At 39.2% G+C, this 24333-nt stretch overlaps 2 protein-coding genes across 8 annotated transcripts in view; one reads left to right on the forward strand and one right to left on the reverse strand.

Moving 5' to 3' along the window:
• Positions 1 to 24333, forward strand: part of snx16 (sorting nexin 16) — a 386689-nt gene that overhangs the window by 182006 nt on the left and 180350 nt on the right. The gene's annotated exons all lie outside the window — the stretch shown is intronic.
• Positions 1 to 24333, reverse strand: part of LOC140477089 (uncharacterized) — a 66183-nt gene that overhangs the window by 25741 nt on the left and 16109 nt on the right. For 5 of the 7 annotated variants that reach the window (XM_072570340.1, XM_072570339.1, XM_072570342.1 and 2 more), the window contains 9 exons: positions 22287 to 22329; positions 18799 to 18908; positions 14923 to 14983; positions 13062 to 13108; positions 9999 to 10118; positions 7186 to 7332; positions 5296 to 5565; positions 3537 to 3679; positions 2785 to 2982 (listed from right to left, as the gene is read on the reverse strand). In XM_072570340.1, coding sequence (XP_072426441.1) covers positions 2785 to 2982; positions 3537 to 3679; positions 5296 to 5565; positions 7186 to 7332; positions 9999 to 10118; positions 13062 to 13108; positions 14923 to 14983; positions 18799 to 18908; positions 22287 to 22329 — 1139 coding nt within the window. The remainder of the gene's footprint in view (positions 1 to 2784; positions 2983 to 3536; positions 3680 to 5295; positions 5566 to 7185; positions 7333 to 9998; positions 10119 to 13061; positions 13109 to 14922; positions 14984 to 18798; positions 18909 to 22286; positions 22330 to 24333) is intronic. The other 2 variants (XM_072570338.1, XM_072570341.1) reach the window with 2 other exon arrangements.

Below are 24333 nucleotides of genomic sequence, written 5' to 3' on the forward strand. Positions count from 1 at the left end.
GTGAAGGCAGGTAGAGGGTACGGCCTGGTTGGTCAGGAGTAAATCTTGGCTGGTGGCAGAAGGTGGGGGGTGGGGGGGGGGGGGGGGGGGCAGGAGAGGTTATTTGAAATTGGAGAACTCAATGTCGAGTCTTCTAGACTGTAAGCTGCCCAGGTTGAAGATGAAGTGTTGTCCCTCCTACTTGTACTGTGGTTTTTTTGGCAACGGAGGAGACCAAGGATGGTCATGTTGGAAAAGGAGTGGCTGGAGGAATTGAAATAGGCAGTTAAGGGAAGGTCCGGTCGGCACCTGCGGATGCAGCTGAAATGCTCGGCGAACCTTTTCCTACGTTTACGTTCGGTCTCCCCGATGTACAGAATGTCACATTGGGAGCACCTGATGCAGTAAAGGCAGGTTGGAAAAGAGGCAGGTGAACCTCTGTCTCGCCTAGAAGGACTGTTTGGACCCTGGATGGAGGTGAGGGGGTGGTGTACTGGCAGGGGTTTTTTGTCTCTAAGCAATTATTGGCCAGAAGTTAACATGGGATTTAAAGAGTGCTTGAAAGCTGCTACAGCTCTCATTGAATTTTCTTATTTCTATTGTTCTAAGTGCATACTTTTCAAATACTTGGAAGACAACAAAATATTTTTAAATGATAACATAATACAATCCTTGCATCACAGTGAGAAAGAAAGTTTACAAACAGATTAAATAGGATTCTATGTATGAATACGCACTGTTCTCCCAGAAAAGTTTTGAAGAAAATTTACTGAAATTCCGAAAGTACTTTATTAAACACTTAAATCACCTGATTGTTTTTTTTTTAAATTGCTAGGCAGGGCAACTGCTTTCATAGCAATCATTACCCATATCAAACAATTACTGACTGGGTACAGAATGTTAGATGAAGAATCTAGTTTGCTGTATGGTGCTTCAACAATTTACTTCATGGCCTTAAAACATCACCCTCAGAGTACTAGTCTATATTCCACACAAACGTTCCTAACAGCCTTGCTGAGTAGAATAGCTGGGACTGTTCATGTGCTATATGACCTTGGTATGTTTTTGGCAATCCAATGTTTTCATACTAAACGTAAAATTTGTCAAATAAATACATGATAATCCTACTTTGGCACTCGGTAACAAGGCAGCTGGTGAGCCACGTGGAACTTGAGTGGTTGGCAGCATTACAGCATTGTCAAGGTATGGAGTGGTTGGCTGTGAGCCTGGGCAGGACTCTGGTGATGGGCAGTGAGATAGCAGTGCGGAGAAGATCAAGCCCAGCAGGAGTGAGAGAACGTGTCCTTGTGGGGAAAGCTCAGTGTGAAGCGTCTGCAGGCCCATGGCTGAAGGAGGATTGTAATGCTTACCTTTTAACTTTATCTCTTTATTTTTCTACTTAGTACCTAAGATTTTGTACCCAGGTACCTTTGTACCCAAGATGGCAGTAGGAATAACGACATTGTACATTTTTCGCTGTATCACTGTATCCCTGTTCTTGAGTACATAGTCATGGAGATGTACAGCACGGAAACAGACCTTTCGGTCCAATACATCCATGCTGATCAGGTATCCTAACCTAATCTAGTCCCATTTACCAGCACTTAGCCCGCATCCCTCTAAACCTTTCCTATTCATATACCCATCCAGGTCCCTTTTAAATGCTGTATTTGCATCAGCCTCCACCACATCCTCTGGCAGCTCATTCCATACACATACCACCCTCTGTGTGAAAAAGCTGCCCCTTAGGTCCCTTTTATATCTTCCCCCTCTTAGCCTAAACCTATGCCCTCTAGTTCTGGACTCTCCCGCCCCAAGGAAAGACCTTGTCTATTTACCCTATCCATGACCTGCATGATTTTGTAAACCTCTGTAAGGTCACCCTCAGCCTGCAGCATTCCAGGGAAAACACCCCCACCTGATTCAGCCTCTCCCAAGAGCTCAAATCCTCCAAACCTGGCAACATCCTTGTAAATCTTTTCTGAACCCTTTCCAGTTTCACAACATCCTTCTGATAGGAAGAAGGAGACCAGAATTGCACAGAATATTCCACATGTGGCCGAACTACATGTGACAATAATTTCTAGTACTAATAATCTGAAACCTTCAGTAATTATATCACCACTACCAAGAAAGCACAACTAAACCATAATAAGAAAATTCGAATCAGTGTCTGACAAAACAATTAATTTTCCAAGCCATCATTTCAATACTAATGTATTGTTAACAACTCAATCAGTTATAGCAGAGCATGTGCTCGACCATCTTATCACTTGAATATTAAAAGTGTTGTTTACTGACACTAAGGGACTTTTGTTAAATCGATCATTTTATCAATGTTTGATCAAAGTACATTGCAACATGGGAAGCTTCACAATACCATGACACAGAATCACATTAGGACTCATGTCCTGTGATGTGGCAATTTAAAAGGGGAAAGTGGATTAAAATAAATTGAATTGCCAAAAGGATCATAAGAAAAAGTTTTTAAATGGAGTAATTTTCTAATGGGGACAGCTGGCAGCTTGAAGAGAACTTCAGCCAGAAGGTTGATGAACTGGCAATATATATGTTTTTCCTGGTCAGTGCACAGGAATTAAATCAACTGATTAATGTGTGCAAAAACACATGGGAATGATTTTTTTTGCTGTGTCTTTCTTACATAAATACAACACACCAAGTCAAAAATGTGAAGTACTTCAGATTTGAAAATAGTAAATCTGAACTGCTTGGGTCATATATAGCTTGTGGATATACAGCTCTCTACCTCACATTAAAGCCAAAATTCTATATATTAAACCATACCTTGCTAAAGGTTACATGCTCTCCACAAATAAAACACTCATGAGAAAGATACCGCAAAGCTGATTCGAAGTTTAAACCAGACTGCACAGCTTCCATCACGTCCTCAGCAGTGAAATTATTGTCCTGAATGCTCATTAAACTCTGGAAAATTTCTGATTTTTCCTTTGGCAAATCAACAGGAATCGATGATGACTCCACCTGTGAATTGACAAAACAAAATCTTGCTGTTCTGTAAAATTGTATTTGCCAAAGAAATAGTTTTATCTCACAATATACCCTTCCATTCTATATTCTGTCTGTTGTCAAATTAAGTTGGTAGACATTAAAATACCACAAACTAAGGGAGAAAACATAGTTCTAGCTCACTAGCAGCAATACAACAGTATGTAAACAGAAACTGCTGAAAATGTCCAGTAGGCCAGGCCACATCTACGAAGAGAAATAGTTAACTAGTTACAATACTGCTTCAGGTCTCTGATCTTTTAAAATACATTTTTTAGCAAAACACTCTGGATGCTGGAAATCTGAAACACAAACAAGATTGGCAGCATCTATGATGAGAGAAACAGAATTAATGTTTGGAACTTTTATTCCAATCTGAAGCATTAATTCTGTTTCGCTCCACAGATGTTGCCTGACCTGCTAAGAATTTTCAGATTCTGTTATTTTTATTTCAGATTTACAGCATTAGCTGTATCTATCTTTTCTGCTGATACTTAAGAGTAACCTACCCAAGTTTGGTAAATACTCACAGTAACCATAGGGCAAATTTCAGTTCCAATGACATCTTTATCCAACACACCATCTTTCTCATCATACAACTTCACTTGTATGGGAAATTTTTTATTATTAATGGTGATCAAGCGATGTTCCTGTTTGACAACTCTTTCCGCAACTACATAGAAAATAAGCACGTTTAGCATATTTTTGGGCTAGTGGACATAACATAATTTTTCACAACAGTACAATTAAGGAAGCTACTTTGCACCTATATTTTTGTTTCATGAATTGTGTATTAAGTATTATGCACGTTTGTCTGAGACTGGAAACGAAAACAATTGAACCTTTTGCCCTACAGGTCACATTGTTTTCGAAAGCTATTAGAATAATTTCCAAATTTCAAGACAAATTTGCATTTTGTAATTAGATGTCATTCCAATTTGCATTTCAATACTAACTTACATGATTATAAAATTTCAGACAAAAAATGCAGCATCTTCCAAGAAAATATCCAAAATACCTTACCAATAATTTTAATGATCATCTTACAAAGTCAAACCACATATTTCATTTAAAGCAGTAACCATACCCATCAGGATCCTTTTAAAACACTACAATAAAGCATTTGAGAAGGTTATTCTTTTTCTTTTGCTTAAACAGAATATAATGCTGACAGTACTTTGATAACCACTTTTGAGGAGTTACTGAACAGAGTAAAATAAATTTTCATAAATACTGAAAATACCCAAGATGGATTGTGTTCTTTGTTTGATAGATGTTAAATTCAATCTTTCAAGTCGAGAGAATTATGGTGCTATCTTATAAATGTGGGTCCTTGAGAAAGTATATCTTGGGCATCACTTGGATTTCCAGAAGAGATTTGACAAGGTGCCAATTAAAACGTCATTGCTCAAAGTAGGAACTCATGGCATAGGCTATAGCAAATTTTCATGGATAGATTAGCTGACTAATAGAAAACATTTTTTCTTCTCTGATTGGCAGGACATGAGATGTCCTGCAAGTGTGTGTCACTCAACTTTTACAATTTATTTCAATGATCTTGATAAGGGGAATGAAGGTATTGCAGCTAAATTTGCAGATGTCACAAAAATAGATGGGAAAGTTGTGAACAGGACACAAGGGAGATGCAGACAAATATAGATGCAAGGGTGTAAGTAAGGATGTACATACTTTGGAGATAATTCAAGGATTTACTCAACTGATTCTGGAATGCATTCCTTGTCTTATTGGAAAGATTGGACAGTCTGGTCTTGTTTGAACTGGAGTTGAGAAGTGTACAAGGTGACTGGATTGAAGTACAGATGATCCTGAATGGTTTCAAAAAGGTAGACGTGGACAGGATGTTGGGGTGAGTTCAGGACTAGGAGGCTGTATTTTAAAATTCAGGTCACCTTTTTAGAACAGGGATGAGTGCAATGTTTTTCACTTGGAGGCCATGCAACTTTGGAACTCTGGCTTAAAAGGCAATGGAGATGATGTCAATGAATATCTTGAAGGAGGAGATAGATATATTATTATTAGGTACTGCATCAAAGGTTATCAACAACTGATGGGAATATGGAATTCAGAAAACAGACAGCTCAGTCATGACCTTATCAAATGGCAGAGCAGGTTTGAGGGCCCAAATGGCTACATTTGCTCCTAATAGTACGTTTGTATAGGGTACAAACATAAGCTCTGTGCATAAAAAAAAAAGTGTTTTGAGTAAAATTCTGCATTACTGTTAAGAAACATTTTGAAAAGCTACATCTTACTTCAAGTATACAGTACCTTTGGCATCACAAAATGTAATAACAGCAGATCCTAGAATTCTAGTCGGATACTGAAATTTGGCTATTTCTCCACCACCGTTGACAGCCCGCTGAAAAATTATGGTAAGCTTATCTTTCATCCTGTGCGGTGGAAACTCAACAGGAATGTTAAGTACGTGCACTCTCCGTTCATCCTTGTGAGAGCTTGAATTTTGAGCATCGTGTAAACTCAAAGGTTTTGCATTTTCAGATTCAATTCGATCAGAAGAAAAGGTATCATCAGCTACACCTTCAAGAAACAAAGAAGGTTATTCTCAAATCTGCATGACACAGTGTTACTAGATTTGATACTGGTAAATTCATGAAGAAAATTTGCACTCCTCTATCTAAAGAGAGAATCTCCAAAGATTAACACGAAGTCTGACTGCAGTGCACATTATAGGAGGCAGCATTACACAAGTTTTGGGTTGCAGGAGATGCAGTCTCACCCCAAGCTGATATGATACAATGTTTTAGAATTCCACACAACCATTTAACCAACCTAACACTTTCATAGATTTTTCAGCATTAGATGAAAGCGATATTCCCACCTACACCTTTTTTTTTGTAAATATTTTAATTGAGAAAAAGATTAATTTTTTTACAAAATTAGAAAATCACTACAAAATAGTTTAACAACCTTATAATATAATGACAATAACAAAACAAACTAGTATTCTACTCCACAAACCACTGGAAGAGAGGAAAAAAACCTACAAAAACCACAATTCAATAAATAACTAAGAGAAAAAAAAATTTAAACCAAGTGAAACCAACGTAAATTAAGTTATATTCAGTTAAGTTACTGTACTCAGTGCAATCCCACCAAAGCTCCCCACCATTGGGAGCATTAGTAAGCAAACCCGTATTTGTTTGGAATTCTTCCCCCCCGGAGCCCCCCCCCGACCGCCAGACATAGTCCTCACGACTACACAAAGGCCCTGATCAATATAGCTGACAAGTCTGCACCTACATCATTCAGAAAGAGCTGCCATGTTCTATAAAACGGTTCAATTTTCTGCACCATACTCGTAAGGAAGTCTGGAGGGATGCGCTGCATAACTAATCTACACCAGCCTGAAAGTCCCGGGGGATTACCCCACACCCAGCTCATTAGAATGTTCTTCCTCGCACAGAATTAAAGAATATTAAATAGTTACTTCCCTTGCACGTTCAAACAGGGAAATTTAGCAAAGAGGAGGGATACCGGATCCAACTTACTTCAGATCCCAAGACCCTTTCCAAAACACTCGCTATACATATGAACCTTGTGGCATGATCACAAGCAATGAGTAAATGATCACAAGCCAACATCTGTTTTACATTTGGGACACAGTGGGGGTGCTCCTGTCTTAAATTTCGCAAGCTTCTCCGGTGCCAAATGAGCCCTGTGGAGTACCTTCAAATCGTACAGCCTGTGTTCTGTTACAAATTAAAATCTTCCTTACGTCCTCCTAAATATCCTCCCACACCCCCAAATGCCAAGTCCAGATTCCGCATAGCCACTCAATATACTTTGAAACATTACTTCCTAACAAGTGACAGAGGGTGCTGACCAAGAGAGCACCCGTAGACAGGAGCACTCTCATCTCCATATCTGACTTATAATAGGGACTAACCATCAACATAGTCTTTTTCCGCACAAAGTCCCTAACCTGAAAGTAGCGAAAGAAATCCCTCCCGGATGGCTCATATTTCTGACTCAGCTGCTCGAAAGAAATCATGACCTCGCCGCCAAATAAATCTCCCAAACAGGAGACTCCTCTAGACTCCCAGAGATTAAAGCCAGAATCCATCGACCCTGGACGGAATCCTAACATTCCCACTATGGGAGTGAAAGGGAAAGTTTTTTTTTGTAAGTTGCCCTCACCATGCCGCATAATTTTCCATGCTTTAACTGGACAATCGGATTTCTGCAATCGTCCATAACAGTCCTCATCTTGTCCATAAATAACAAATTGATGAGGGTGCATTTTGCCTGGGAGGCCTCGAAGTTCAACCAAATTGACCACGGATCCTGGCAGGCCCAGTCAGCCACATAGGATAGAAAAGAATTCAATTAATATTTCTTAAAGTCCAGGAAATCCAAACATTCCATCTCCTGCGGAAGCTGCAATTTGTCCAGCTTAATAAGAGGCCATCTATGATGCCAGATGAAAGATCCAAGCCAACTGTAAAGTCTCCGTAGTGCTTGCCTACGCCGCATCAAAGGGAGCATTTGCATAGGATATAATAAACAAGGAAGAACATTCATTTTGACCAGAGCTATTCTACCCAACCAAGATATCGGAAGATCCTCCCAGTGCCAAAGGTCTTGCCTTATCTTCTCTAGCAGCTGCACAAAGTTAGCTTTATATAATTGATCAAAGGCCAGGGTGATAAAAATGCCTAAATACAAGAAACTTCCCTGTGACCATCTGAAAGGGAAATCACAGGCTCGGCCTCTGACTTCATAATGTTAACTTTATACCCTGAGGATAAACTAAATAGATTAATCACTTGTATTAAACAAGATACATATGTCATCAGATCAGTTAAAAAGAGAAGAATGTTATCTGCATAGATATAAAAAAAGAACAAAGCATGATGGGAGGGGAGAGAGAGAAGAGAGGAGAGAGAGAGAAAAAAATAGGAAAAAAAAACACAATTATGACCCCTACATATATTAAAAAAAGTCCTCCGACAACCAGGTAAACCAGGCAAATTACAGAAAAACAAAATAAACATTATTGTCCATATTATTCAAGCTAACCAGTCTATTTTAAAGCATCCAGAAAGTCCTTTGCCTTTTCCGGTGAGTCAAAATTGGACACGGACCCTCCACGGCTGAAATGTACTATTGCCGGATACTTTACGGAATACTGGATATTCAAGTCCCTCAGCCACCTTTTCACCTCAGCAAAAGCCTTCCTCTTGCGAATCTTGACCACAGAAAAGTATTGGAAAACTATAATTTGTGATCCTTTGTATATCAGAGCCTGTGGATCCTTCCCCAGTGCTCTGGAGGCTTCCAGCATTTGTTTGCCTCTATAATGCTGGAGTCGCACTAGGACTGGGCCTGCGCACTGCAACCCGGTGGGCCCACTCCACTCAAACCTGGCCTGCCGCGACTTCCAGCTTCAAAAACTGCAGGAGCCAGTGCTCCAAGCTGACAAGCTGGTCTTCCTCCTCACGCTCTGAAAGCTCCATCAGACGCATGTTCTTCCAATGGCCTCCATTTTTGAGGTCATCGAAGTGCTCCTCCAAGGCCTGTACCTGACCCGCCAAGGATTCCGCTGCAGTTTCAGAGGCCGTGGCCCGTTACTCCACCTCTCCGACGTGTTGCCAGAGACATTGAATCACATGGTCATGCTTCTGCAGCATGATGGAGATCAATTCAAGCCTGCTCCTTTCCATCGACGAATCAATCTTCTCTCAGAGTTTCACAAACTCAGAGACCAGACCCTGCTCCATAGATAAGTCCTCTGGGGCGATCGCGGAGGCTGTGCTGCGGCCAAGGGCATGTCCATTATTGTGTGTGGGGGTTCCGGTCCAGAGCTAGACATACTGGGTCAGCGCCATCTTGAATCCACCCCCACCCCCAACACACCATCTTAATATTGTTCACCAGGGCAGCAGAGCTCGGAATATAACTCAAATATATTTGTATAAATCTTCTTTCTGACTGACCTTCACACAAACGTGCAGTCATATAGCAGGAGCAGTTATGTCACCAGTTTCACACTGCAATCCACAGATACGAGGCTTAACTGTCAATGACAGGCAGTTCCTAAATAGTTAAATGCACTCAGTAATGTATTCTTTAAAAAACCACCCTGACAACTACTTCAAATATTAAAGAGAAACTGGACTGAACCTGAACTGTCAAAAATGATTGGTTAGGATTGTGTCAGGGACACAAATCCAAACAATTTATAACAGGAACCAAATTCACCCCAAACCCATTTATCTCTGGCTTTAATGGAGGTGGAATAATTGAGTTACGACTAACCAGCTTCAGGAAGCAGACCAGTTAGTCAATTGTAATGAAACTCGCTACCTTCTTTAACATTCTGTCTATTTTTAACCATTGTCCAGGCCTCAGGAAAACCCAGCAGCCTATCAGAGGCAAGGGATGAATCCACGAGATTAGTGACTTCACAGGACTGTTAGTAGGCCAAAAATAAGAGGAGGATTTCCTGAAGACACAACAAGCTAGCCAGTCAAGCATACTCACCCCCACACATCATTAAACATATTCTATCCTTTTCCTTGCATTTCGAATTCATCCACATTCCCTCTCTCCCTCCATTCCACTACCCAATACGGATACATCACTCCTTCTGCAACTTAAACCCCTGATTAATATTGGCATTCTGACCCAATCATCAATTATCTCTCTTACTCCTCAAAGCTTCGACCTTGTGAAGCAGGCTTCCAACCAAAAGGTCAGTCCACCCTAAATATCCTGTAGACACCAAGACAGAAGAAAAAAAATAGAAGTATTTCTGTAATTAAATTCTGCAGGACTATCAGAAAATTACCTTCTTCTCAATTTCACAACAGCCTTGAGGCTAAACTCTAAGTCATTAATTCTACAACAATGTCTTGCATAGCACTTTATTTTCTTCGATGAAAACAAGGTAGTTATTCAAGTTAAGCACTTCAAATTTCAGGTGGATTGTTGTAATGTACAAATGCTACCTTGTTTGTTTTTCAAAGATGTCGCCAAGTCAAATGCATTTAGTACTTTGTACAAGTGCAAGTCTTCAAAAAGGTCTGCAGTTTGTTCCACAGAATCCATTTTCTTCTTCAATGCTTGATCTATTAAACAAAAGGAAACAAAAACAAAACATATCAAGCAAGTGATTCAAAATATACAAAGATTAACCACACACATACTGACAATTTCATATTCAAAATTAAAGATCTCTTAAGGCAGCCTGGTAACAGAAACGACAGGATGGTACACTTCTGTGCTTATTTATCTGTAATATTTCTTCCATTCACAATAATATGGAATATTACTGATCAGCAAGCAAAAACACTGAAAACCCCAGTCATTTGGCTGCTATATTGTACTGAGGAGTAAGGTGCAAGTTACATACCAGATTCAAATGGTTTTAATTGTCAACAAACCCATTCAGTGAAGATGCTTCCACATAGGAATGGAAGAATAATACAACAAATAAGTTAACCTCATACTGCTTTCTCACACCTCTATTCAGCAAAATCAGGCCTAGAGCATGACAGACTTTCCGTATTCTGTGGTCTTGCAAGTCACATGGGAATGAAGTGAACGATGACATCATCAATATGTTGGAAAAGGAAGATACCTTACTGCCCCACTCCCCAGGGAAACTATGATCCTGTAGATTATTAGAACAAGAAAAATACCTGACAAATAACAGCAAGATTGAGCAATCCTGAAATAAAAACGAAAAGCTTGAGAAACAGGTCAGACAGCATATGAGGAAAACAATCTGGCAATTCTTCTCGTAACAGATGAACAAGTACATTAATGGCAACAGAAGAAAGACAAAATGAAATGGAGTAAGTGTCGGTAGTATGATGCAACAGATCAGTAGGAAGTCTGAAACAAGTTAAATAAGTTTCAATGTCCAATCAGTTTAAATAATAAGGACAAACCAAAAGTGAAAGTATAACAGGTATGGCAAGGTTAAGGAAATGAAAGAAGTGGAAAACAGCCTGATGATTACATTTGAATTCAAACACAAAATGCTAGCAAAGAACAGCAAGTTGATTGGCTCTGAAAAGTGAAAGAAGATGTTAACAGTGTTAGGTTCTGATAAGGAGTCACCACAACCAAAACAATTCTTCCTCCCCGAATACTAAAAGCTACAATATAGCTTGCTGTAAAAATAAATGATGCGTACAGCCACGTTTGTTTCCTTGCTATGTTACTTTACAGAACAGAAATGCATTTGTGATGATGTACACACACCCAGATATTTTTATGAATAAAGTATATTTTGAAATTTAAAAAACAGAAACCTCTCTGCCTCGGGGTAGCATTCTGGCTCAGCGGTTAGCACTGCTACCTCACAGCGCCAGGGACCCAGGTTCAATTCCACTCATGGGTGACTGTGGTGTTTGCACATTCTCCCCATGTCTGTGTAGGTTTCCTCTGGGTGCACTGGTTTCCCCCACAGTCCAACGATGTGCAGGTTCGATGGACTGACTATGTTAAATTGCCCACAGTATCCAGGGATGTGTGGCTGAGTATATTGGCCATGGGAAATACAGGGTTACAAGGTTGGGGTAGGGCAGGGAGGATCTGGGTGGGATGCTGTTCTGAGGGTAGTTGTGGCATATGTAGGGATTCTATGATTCTAATTTACCTTCCACTAATTAGTGCTACAGAATGCTCAGTATTTGATCTGCTCATAACCAAAGTGTTCAAATACCTGGTAAACTTCAGTTTCTGGTCAATGGTAAACCCCACGATGTTAATAATGAGTTGTGATGGAATTGCCATTGAAAGTCAAGGGGTGATGGCTGGATTCTCTATTGTTAGAGATGCCCATTGTCTGGTATTTGTCTGACATCAATGTTATTATTGCAAGCCTGAATGCTGTCCAGTCCTTATAATTGTAAATGGACTGCAAGAGTATGTGAGGAGTCATGAATGGTGCTGAACATGGCAATCATCAGCAAACATCCCCACTTCTGACCTTATGATAGATGGAAGGCTGAAGATGGTTGGGCCTAGGACACTACCCCAAGGAACTCCTGTCGTGATGTACTGTGGCTGAGAGACTGGCCAACAACCAGAACCATCTTCCTTTGTGCTTGGTATGACTCCAAACCGTGGAGAATTCACCCCCTGCTTCCCAGTGATTACACCACGCTTCGTCAAATGCTATTTGATGTCAAGGACAGTTATCCTCAATTCCCCTCAGGAATTCAGATCTTTTTGGTTATGTTTGGACAAATTAGGTGATGATCAGATTGGACCAGGCACAAACCAAATTGGGCACCTGTAGGCTATCTGGTACAGGACCCTGATCTCACTGTGTGAACACACTTGAGTTAAACAACAGAACCAACATGAATATACATGATCAGTCATCAGGCTTAAGACAGAATGCAGCTTGATGCTTAAGCATCATTTTTAGTTGCTGTACCCAAGGAGCATTAGACCTGAATTAGATGCAGTGCAAAAAGGATTCAGTGGATTGATTCCCGTGTTATGAAAGTAGCTCCTTGTGGACAGTTTGAGTAGAATGGGCCAATACTCTGGGTAGAATGAAAAAAGTGACCTTGTCAAAACATTTAAGATTCTGATGGCTTGACAAGAGTGAACGCTGACTGTTAATTACCCTGCCCGGAGAGCCAACAACCAGTAATCATTCTGGACTGAGAAGAAAAGACACATATACAGTGTTGAGAATCTTTGGATTTCTTTCTCATGGATACTCAATGAATATATCCAAGCCTGAGACCATCAGGTTTTTTGAATCTGAAGGAATCAAGTTACTTGGGAACTGCATAAGAAAAGTTAATTCAGAATGAAGATCAGCCTATGTCTTGCTTGATGGCAGCAAAAGCTCAAGGGACTGTTTGGCCTATACCCACTTCTGCTTTTTCAATTTATTTCCGCCTAGCAACATAATTCACTGGTGTGGGAAGAATAACATGTTCATGATGTTCACATTGTTACACACAATAAAACTTCTAAGTTGCATTGTAAATTAAGTGTAATTGACAATAGCAATTGCTGGATTATAAAATGCTACTACATACCAGATTTTCTCTCAACAGTTTCATGCAAAGGTCTGGACGATGATGAACTAGAATGAAATAAGAAACAAAATAAAACAAAACATTTAGTGAAATAGCTTCAATTCCATCACAAAATGACAATTTTAATAACTTGCAAACTAGAAGTGAATTTAAGACTGAGCAGAAAAAGATTCTCTGCATTTAATCCAGAAAACCAAATTTGACGAAGTGTCCTGAATCACTTGCAGATTTAAACTTTATTGATTTAATTGTCAGGTCCTTTGTTGAACATTGACTTCAGCATCCTTTTTCGTCCAAGTGCTGATATTAATCTTTTGAAAATCAAATTAAATTTTGTTTCATGGAAATGACAGTCATGAGAAATAGCATCTAAATTTTTGCCTTGCAAAATAAAGCCATAATACAAAAAATAACTTTCTGCAGAGTCAAAAACAAAATAACGCGGTAGCTGGAAATCTGAAATAAAAACAGAAAATGGTGAAAAAAGCTGGTTACACAGCAGCTGTGGAAGGAGAACAGCACCAACATTTCAGACTGATGGCCTTTCAATTGATCGAAAATGTTGGTCTTGATATTAACAGGCCCAGGTTATGAAGGTTAGGGGAGATGGACAGGCCTTGTTCAGAAAGGGAAACCTGGCATTCCTGGTGTCCCAGTGTATTGTGGAATTTTAACTAATTGCATTTTTTTTGTCACTCAAGTTTTTTTTAAACCCCACTCAGTGATCAGCTTCATCGAAAGACTTGACTTTCTCGTGGGAAGCTGGATCAAGCCACAGCATCAGGTCGAGCAAATTTCCACCCATGGGGTTGAAGTGCATCAATCATGGGAGGACTCGGAGCATTAGCTTCAGGATAGGACAAATTTAGGTGGCCATGAGGGGGCACTCGAGCTGCTCTCCCATAAGCAGTGCTATAGAGGAGTTTAATCCCATCCCATTATCTCAGTTTCTCTCTGCACCAATGCTGTTTGACTTGAGTATTTCCACAAGCTTGTGCTTTTATTTTTCCAACATGCTCAGTGTGAATCATATGATTCTGCGCAATACAATAAATTACAGGGGATATTCCAATGCACTTCTGTTTCTCTTCAAATGTAGCTTCAGTATATTGGGAAGAATCTTAAATCCCTTTAAACAATATTCAGACTTCATAACCACTTCTGGATGTTGACCCTGAATGGATTAGAGATGGGTCATCAGGTGGAATTTTCTGGGAGGTGGCCAAATTGTTTCCTGGTACCGGAAGCTCCCCAGGATGGCCTGCAACAATGACTGGCCAATAGCTCCAATGGAAAAGGTGGGTCCTGCTGAGGCAGCTAGGAAAGCTACGGTGGGGCAAGAGGGCACCTTTGGAAAATTGCTGGAATGTATATGCCAAAAAGGGGCACAGCTTTCATGATGATTTTACAAAATCTCTGTGGAACTGTCGCCTAGAGCTTTTGGATACATCTGGTTCAATAATGGGGCTAGGTCAAATAAGTTCACCAGGAGGCTGTGTCCTGAACTGGGAGAGGTGGATCAACACCAAGAAAATCCACAGAACGCATGCACTTTGGCCCCAAGGCGGTTTTTAGTTCATCTTAACTGGTCATACACTGCTGCCAGGCAAGTATACATTACAGTGCTGTCCCCATACACGACTTTCAAAATATTCTCCCAACCCCATTTCCAAAGCTGCCTCCGATGGGAAATGCCTTCCCACATAATTTGTTCCCTTTAACTCAAGATCTATTTACCTTGAGAAAAGCATCAAAATAGCCAATAATCAAATTCTGCAACTTCAATTATATTTGGGATAGTCTATGCCGAACCTGAATTTGATTTAAAATACATAAGATAATGATTAGTTCTGATGATTACCTTGGTGAAATTCCTGCAGGTGTCACAGGATAAGCACTGCCTTGATATTTGTAACCAAGAGCTGTAAAATTTGAATTGCAAAAATTAAATATATTTAAACATGCAATACTCTTAACACTATCCATGTCAAGAAGTTACAATATATACCTTTATATTTAGAAAGTAAGCACTCTCAGAAGATGAAGGTTTTAAGTGCCTTATGTGGTTTATCACAAAGCTATATGGAGTTGAACTGATAAATAACCCAACTGGAATTCAATAAGATCCTCATTTCAGGATTTCAATTGTACCTAAATGCACTAATCAGAATTCTACATGCAGTTTTGGGGAAAAGAATATATATATTTGGGAGGTACAGGTACCTTGAGGAACTTTGTAAACATTCGGCACTCAGATCACACACATAGAATTGTGATTTGTAAAAACTAGTGTAACATTTCTGAAACCAACCTAATGATATGTTTGGGTTCATCACCCATTCAAAAGAGAAACCACAAGAGAAAGGATAATAAATCTCTCAAATTAAAAAGGCTCCAAGTTTCTGAATTGTTTTCCCAGTGCAGTACTATTCGTTCAGCTTATTTATTTGACAGTTTGAGCCCTCACCCTTCTTTCCAAACCTAACTAACTCAGTATTAAATGTACTATTTGTTCAATCTTTCTGCCTTATATCGCATGAAGTCTGGCTTTACCTTATACAAGTCCCATTTTACAACATAAACATCCATCTCTGTGTAATAATACAAAACAGTTAGAGATAGGATACTTTGGATGAGATGTTAAATGAAGCCTAATTGCTTTTTCTGATAAACATCATAAAGATCAGAATGCCATTTGAAGTGCAAGGGGTTCTAGCAATGTCCTGATCAGCTTTCTTTCCCTCGAGCATAAGACAAATGAGAAACAGAAGTAACTCATGTAGCCCCTCAAGCCTATTCAGCCTTTAATACAGTCATGGCTAATGTGACCTTACTTTCCTGCCAAGGTCCTATCTCTCAATACCCTTATAACCAGATAACTACTGACATCAGCCTTGAATATACTCAATGACTGATTAGCCACAAATGTCTGCATTCAGTAATCAAAGTGGTTTGTGTAATGATTTGAAAATATTTATCTTCATCTTCTCTAAAATGGCGTTTCTTGGTTAAACTTTTTTTTGTTTTCTATTGTGGTGATAGATACAAAATATTTGTTAAAGAGGTGTCATTTCTAAATTTCCGATTCTAATTTCAGAAGCTCCAGAACCCACATTTAATTTTGCAACTCTCTTACAAATTGAGTGAAGTTCCTTTTTTCATAACTCTTTCTGGATTGCTACAATATTCTAACCTCAACCTTTCTCCATTTTCTTGATCATCCTTTGCATAAAAACCTCAAAATCTCCCAATCCTCAAATTTGCTCCTCCTCCTGAAAATCCTGTAAGCCTCCTCTTTTAATCTAATATTAACCTTAACCCCCTTAGTCAGTTAAGAATGGACTCTTTTCCCAAAAGATTTTGAATTTCCCAATGGAAGGTCTGAAATGTTTCTTTAAATCCTTTCTATTGCTAACTTCAGATCATTACTTTTAACCAAATTCTCAATTTACCTTCGTCAATTTGCCCCTCCCATCTATGTAACAGGCTTAAAAAAAAGTAAATTAGTGTTTCCCTCTTAAGCACATCTTAAACTCCCATCTTATTTTCTATTTTGTGATCACTTTTTCCCAGATAAACCTTACTATGAAATTAATTAACCCTGATTCATTCACCGAACAACTTTAAAATTACTTATTTGTCAGCTGGATCCTAATGTATTGCTTAAACTCTTCAAAGTCATCTTCTAAGTTATCTTTTGCAGATTTGATTTGTGCAACTTTAAATGAAGATTGAAGTGTTTCATGATTATTGTATTGCCTTTGTAACAAACTCCTGCTACTTCTTGATTAATGCTCTAAGTCATCAGACTAATTGGTTATTCATCTTACTGTTAATTGCTGGGGACCCACTGTGAGCAAAATAGCAAACAAATTCATGTACTTAATTATAACTGAATCTCAAGGCGAACTTGTGAGAGAGAGAAGCAGTTTGGCTTATCTGAGACACCTAAACAATTGATGGTGTTCAGCTGAAGAAAATAAAATTGTAATTAGATAGAAATGTTTTGCACATTTCAATAAGTGTTATATATTTTTTCCTGAACAAATATGTCTGCAAGTGTTTCAGCATTAACATTTAATAAAATTACAAAATGTAATTTCTAATTAAGAATGACATTATCTGGGAAGTGCCTTAGGAACAGTATAAACATCACTTAGAGTCATAGAGATGTACAGCGTGGAAATAGACCCTTTGGACCAACCTGTCCATGCTGACCAGATATCCCAACCCAATCTCGTCCCACCTGCCAGCACCCGGCCCATATCCCTCCAAACCCTTCCTATTCATATACCCATCCAAATACCTCTTAAGTGTTGCAATTGTACCAGCCTCCACCACACCCTCTGGCAGCTCATTCCATGCATGTACCACCCTCTGTGTGAAAAAGTTGCCCCTTACGTCTCTTTTATATCTTTCCCCTCTCACCCTAAACCTATGCCCTCTAGTTCTGGACTCCCCGACCCCAGGAAAAAGACTTTGTCTATTTATCCTATCAATGCCCCTCATAATTTTGTAAACCTCTATAAGGTCACCCCTCAGCCTCCGACACTCCAGGGAAAACAGCCCCAGCCTGTTCAGCCTCCCCTTATATCTCAAATCCTCCAACCCTGGCAACATCCTTGTCAATCTTTTCTGAACCTTTTCAAGTTTCACAACATCTTTCTGATAAGAAGGAGACCAGAATTGCACACAATATTCCAACAGTGGCCTAACCAATGTCCTGTACAGCCGCAACATGACCTCCCAACTCCTGTACTCAAAATTCTAACCAATAAAAGAAAGCATACCAAACACCTTCTTCACTATCCTATCTACCTGTGACTCCACTTTCAACGAGCTTGTACGTTCTGCATACCACTAGCAAAAACCTCCAAAGATAAACATGCAACAATAATATGAGGGACATGGACAGAGTGAACAGAAAGAATCTGTTACTCTTAGTTGAAGGGTCAATAACAAGGGGGCATAATTTTAAAGTGAAATGTAGGAGATTTAGATTTGAGGAAAAATATTTTCACCCAGAGGGTGTTGGGGAGAGGGTAGTGCAATCTAGACCACCCGAGAGGGTAGTTGAGACAGGAAACCTCACATCATTTAAACATGACTTTGATGAGCACTTGAAGTGTCACAATATTAAAGGCTATGGGCCTAGTGTGGATAACTAGGACTAGTATAAGTAGCGCATTTTTGGCAGTAGAGACTTGATGGGCTGAAGGGCCTATTCTGTACTGCATGATTCTCTGAATATTACCTTTTATTTGCCTTCTTGAGGTGCTAGGGACACAAAGATTTGAAAGCGTTGTGCAAGTCTCTATACCCTGTGGTTCTTTCAGTCGTGAGAATTCTGGCTTTCTTCCCCTCAGAGTTGAGGTCAGCACTGTGACCCTCGTTATAAAAATATTCATTAAGTGCTTTCCAGTGAAGGTTGAGATTAAAAATTTGAGTTGACTGTTTTTTTGTTATTTATCTGCTGTTTAAATTTGAATTGTAGCTCCCCTTGTCATGCCACACTGTCTTATAATTTGTGTAGTGATGCTCTTCATATTGGCTTGTTTACAAAATGTGAAGTGTTTCAAACCTCTAATGATATTCACCTATTAGAGAGAAGGAAATGGAGGGCCATATTGGCAGATTTAGAGGAGGAAAAAAAATGGAAGGAGGCTATATACTTGAGCTGAATGTGCTGAATGGTCTTTTCCATGCCATAGATGAATAATTATTCAATTATCCTAACCTGCTGACTTACACCATATATTTGAATAGAAAGGCTGGAAACAGCCAGAATTCAAAGGTTGAGAAATGTTCTTGAAACTTGAATAATTATTCCCAATGGAAGGTACAGTGCTGCAATGGAAAAAATGTACAGTTAGCAGATTTTATATTTTTGAGATGACACAGACAGACATCAGTGTTGCAAAACCTTTAATTTTCAGTCAATGACAAAGCTAGGAAAGATGTATCGCTGTATATTACGACACCACAAATGAGCTGTACTTTTCAAATAAAGTCATGATTTGGAGGTTGGACTGGGATGTACAATGTAAAAAAAAAAAAAAAAATCACACAACACCAGGTTATAGTCCAGCATGTTTATTTGGAAGCACTAGCTTTTGGAGCGCTGCTTCTTCATCAGGTGGCTGTAGAGTATAAGATTGTAAGACAGAGATTCTATGTCTTATGATGAAGGAGCAGCACTTCAAAAAGCTAACGCTTCCAAATAAACCTATTGGACTATAACCTGGTGTTGTGAGATTTTAAACTTTCAAATAAAAGTTGTCATGTACAAAAACGACTAATATAAAAATTGCAATGTCAGTGACACATTCAGATTTTAATGGTATGTATTATTGCAACTTCTGTAGTTAGTGCAGTCTAGTAGAACTGCAGTAGTCTAATAAAACATAGAACATTACAACACTACAGGCCCTTCGGCCCTCAATGTTGTGCCGACCTGTGGAACCAATCTGAAGCCTATCTATCCTATTCCATTTTCATTTGTATGTTTATCCAATGACCATTTAAATGCTCTTAATGCTGGCAAGTCTATTACTGCTGTAGGCAGTGTGTTCTATGTCCCTACTGCATCGAGTAAAGAAACTACCACTGACATCTGTCCTATATCTATACCACTCAATTTAAACTTATGTCCCCTCATGCTAGCCATCACCATGCAAGGAAAAAAGGCTCTCATTGTCCACCCTATCTACCCCTCTGCTTGTCAATTAAGCCACCTCTCAACTTTCTTCTCTCTAATGAAAAGTCCCTCAGCCTTTCCTCATAAGAACTTCCCTCTATACCAGGCAACATCCTAGTAAATCTCCTCTGCACCCTTTCCAAAGCTTCCACATCCTTCCTATAATGAGAGGACCAGAACTGTTCGCAATTTTCCAAGTGTGGCTGCACCAGAGTTTTGTACAGCTACGCAATGATCTCTTCGCTCCAAAACTCAATCCCTCTACCAATAAACGCTAGCACATCATATGCGTTCTTAACAACCCTGTCAACCTAGGTGGCAATTTTCAAGGATTTATGTATCCGGACACAGAGATCTCTCTGCTCATCTACACTCCCAAGAATCTTACCATTAACCCAGTAATCTTTATTCCTGTTGCTACTTCCAAAGTGAATCACCTCACACTTTTCCGCATTAAACTCCATTTGCCACCTCTCAAACCAGCTCTGCAGCTTATCTGTATCCCTCTGTAACCCGCAACATCCTTCTGCACTATCCACAACTCCATAGACCTTAGTATCATCTGCAAATTTACTAACCCATCCTTCTACGCTCTCATTCAGGTCTTTATAAAACAGATCCTTGCGGTTCACAAACTCTTATATCCTTTTCCAATACTTTACCCACAACCAAAGTAAAGCCGACTGGTCTATAATTACCAGGGTAGTCTCTACTCTTCTTCTTGAACAAGGGACAACATTTGCTATCCTCTGGTCTTCTGACACCATTCCTGTAGGCAATGATGACATAAAGATTAAAGCCAAAGGCTCTGCAATCTCCTCCTTAGCTTCCCTGAGAATCCTAGGATAAATCCCATCCAGGCCAGGGGAATTATTTATTTTCACACTTTCCAGAATTGCTAACACATCCTCCTTGTGAACCTCAATCCCATCTAGTCTAGTAGCCTGTATCTCGGTATTCTCCTCAACATTATTTTTCATCAGTATTCACATGGGAAAAAGACACTCGTTTAGCGCTTCCCCTATCTCCTCGGACTCCATGCACAACCTATCACACTACTTTTCCTTGATTGGCCCTAATCTTTCCCTAGTCATTCTTTTATTCCTGATATACCGAGAGAAAGCTTTAGGGTTTTCCTTGATCTTATCTGCCAACGACTTCCCCTCCTGGCTCTTCTTAGCTCTTTCTTTAGGCCTTTCTTGATTAACTTGTAACTCTTAAGTGTCCCAACTGAGCCTTCATGTCTCACCCTAAAATAAGCATTCTTTTTCCTCTTGACAAGAGATTCAACTTCTTTAGTAAACCACGACTCCCACGCTTGACCACTTCCTCCCTTCCTGACAGGTACATACTTCTCATGGACAGGCAGTATCTGTTCCTTGAATAAGCTCCACATTTCAATTGTGATCTAATATCTACAGTAATACTCAGTTTTGCCTGAGTTTTGGATTTAGAAATTTAAAGGGACATGTCTACTAGTTAAGTTAGTGTGGCATGTAAAGAGAATGCAAAGGACGTGGGTGTTCACACACAGCTAGAATGGTGGAGGGCAGAAACACTGGAAGGTAATGGGAGCTCAACACAAGTTATCTTAGCTGTTTCACCTGAGGGAAGGGATGTGATGGGATGGGAATAGCATGTGTGGAGTAGATGAGATGGTTAAGAGTACCAAAACAGCAGGGAGATTTATTTGATACAACTTATTATTCAATATTTCATATTAAAAAATAATATACTCTAGATTTGAATGTGAAAGTTTGAATCAAAACAGTTTAGTGAATTAAACAAATGTATTATTATTTATTCCACAAATGAAGATAGTGATAACAGTTTATTATCCTTTAGAGTTTCTATCCAGTCTGACCTGAATGATTGAGCATGTCACTACACAAAACTATTACTTGCTTGATTCTAAGTTATTATGTTGCTACAAAACATGATTCCTAAATAAGAACAGCATAAAGGAGCAAGATTGATATACTGAAAACTTCTTTTTGACACCAAAATTCTAAGAGTATATTTCAAGGTAATGGTGATTATTCCTGGAATAATATTAAACCCATCAGATGTAAACCTACTTACAACTTAGGAAAGTAGTTCCCAATTAGACTTGGATATTCACTGATTATAAATAATTGACAATGCCAAATTCTTGACCTGTATTCACACATGGATAACTTCACCTAGATATTGCATTTTTCATTCTGCAGAAAAAGTTAAAAATCTCTGAAAATTAGTGCTTCAAATTAAACCTGTTGGACTATAACCTGGTGTTGTGTGATTTTTAAACTTTGTACACCCCAGTCCAACACTGGCATCTCTAAATCATAAAGTTACTAGTTAGACTGAAAGTATTTTGTGGGTCTCTGCTTGTTTTCAAAATTTTGCCGTCACTTGATAGAATTATGCTCTGACTGTATAAATGCATCCTGACTGTGTAGTAATGATAGATCGAGTTACAGAGGTGTCACAGCGTATCTAACTTTGAATCATTTGTGGCATAGTGGCAATCAACAACAGAAACTCACCTTGGCCAAGGAGGCAGAACGAGAGAGGTGGGAGAGTGCCGTTCTAAAAAAGAGACAATTCAAACAAAAATAATAAAAACCTATTCTCCTAAAGTTCTATTTGAAAACATCACTTTTAAAATTCTCTTCTACTGCATATACTTTTTAAAACAAACATTAAAATAAAGCGTTGCAAATATTTTCCTCAATGAAATGAAATTGCAAATTAACTAAATTCAATAAAATGCACACAAAGCTGTTACCAGGCTTTATCAAATAAACAGAAATTGCTCAGCAAAGCTTTATTTCAAAATCGAATCACCTTTTCTTATGCAACATACCGATTTGAAAAACTTGTATCTGCATGCACTCGCCAGGAAATGTTACTGGCTGTTGTTAAGAGTTTATAGTTGGAAAAATTATGCCCACAAATAATGGAAACACCCAATAATTGCACCTTTCCCATAGTACTGCTCATCCTGCAGACTGCTATTACAAATGTGGACAGAAGAACTTGTAATGGAAGCACAAAAATAAATGTATAACGTTAAAATAGATCCTTTCTCCCCAATTATCCCTAACATTCTCTAACCTTGCTTCACTTGAAGATTATAATTGGGACTGGATGTTCAGACAGGGGCTCTCTCACGTAGAGTCTCTATCCCGGGCTGGGAGGTCGGAGTTCAAGTCCCACCTGCTCTTGAGTAAAAACATCTCTGAACAGGCTGATTAAAAAAAAGGTTAAATTCCTAAAAAATAATTGGATTGGGACACTCACCTCAGAATCTAACTGGTGTCAGACTGCACTGCACGGTGAACAGTCATTGCAATAATTTTCCTTGAATTATTTAATTGATGGCCAGATTGTAAGCTCACCACTAGAACAGGAGGTTTCTTTCCAAGTCCCACCTACTCCAGAGGTGGGTAATAACACCTCTGAATAAACAGATGAGAAAATAATTGTTTCATCATCAGGGCAGTCCCTTGAAGCTGGAAGCCTCAAGCTCAGAAGGAGCAGTGATCTGCAATTCAGTCTAAAAAAAAGAGAAGGACTCCACTTTGAGTCGTCTCTGCAACCTTTAAACGTTTTAAATTTACGTTTTTAAAAAAATCACATCAGCCACTGGTGTACCACTGTAGAGGGTCCACTGAATAGGAAGGTGTGTACCTATGACAGTGATCACGTAGATGAGAAATGCTTCAAACTCAGTCTAGAGCACTGTCACTCAATTCTGCTTCCAACCTGCTGCTTTAGTTCCTGATGTTTCACAGGCTGACTCCTTTGAGAATAGATTTTAATAAGTTACAAGTGCCTTTAATTGGTTACCCACTGCTTATGGACAAGCTACATTTTTGATCCCACAGAGGGACAGGTGGTGCACTGGTAACATCTCTACCTCTGAGTCAGAAGGTCAAGTCCCACCTGTCCTGAACTTGTGTCATGACATGTCTGAACAGGTTGATTTTTAAAAAAGACATTTCTGACCCAGTGCTTGTCTCCACAACATGGGCCAGGGTGAAGTAGTGCCTGCACACTGGCTGCATTATGAAACTTCATGTCCACTTGCCTCAAGCTATTGGTTTTCATCTTTATTAAACAGAACAAGTTACAAACAAACAGTTAACAGTCAACAGCAGTTTACAAGAAACAGAAATTTACAGGGGAAAGGGGCGGCGAAGCCAGACCCCCTAAACACCACCGTACAACCAGTTCATAGGGAAAAGATGACGAACCTCAAATCCCACCTTATCATAGCAAAATGGAAACCGTCGACGCAATCACGTACAAACAGTTCGATAAACCGAACAATAAACCATTGCATATAACACAGACACCCCTGGCCAACTATTGGTTTTCATTCAATGTGTGCAAATGCACTGGAATCAACTAATCACTAATGTAAGTGCAACATAATTACTCCTCATAAATCATAAAGTCCTAACAGTGGGGAACAGGCATTTCGACACAAGTCCACACTGACTTCTGTTCCTGTTAGATATATTTCTTACATAGATATATAGAGAGAAACAATCTATAAAACTGAAATTCAAAAAAGGTTGCCATAAT

The sequence above is a fragment of the Chiloscyllium punctatum genome, chromosome 5, assembly GCF_047496795.1.
Source record: "Chiloscyllium punctatum isolate Juve2018m chromosome 5, sChiPun1.3, whole genome shotgun sequence".
Lineage (NCBI taxonomy): Eukaryota > Metazoa > Chordata > Chondrichthyes > Orectolobiformes > Hemiscylliidae > Chiloscyllium > Chiloscyllium punctatum.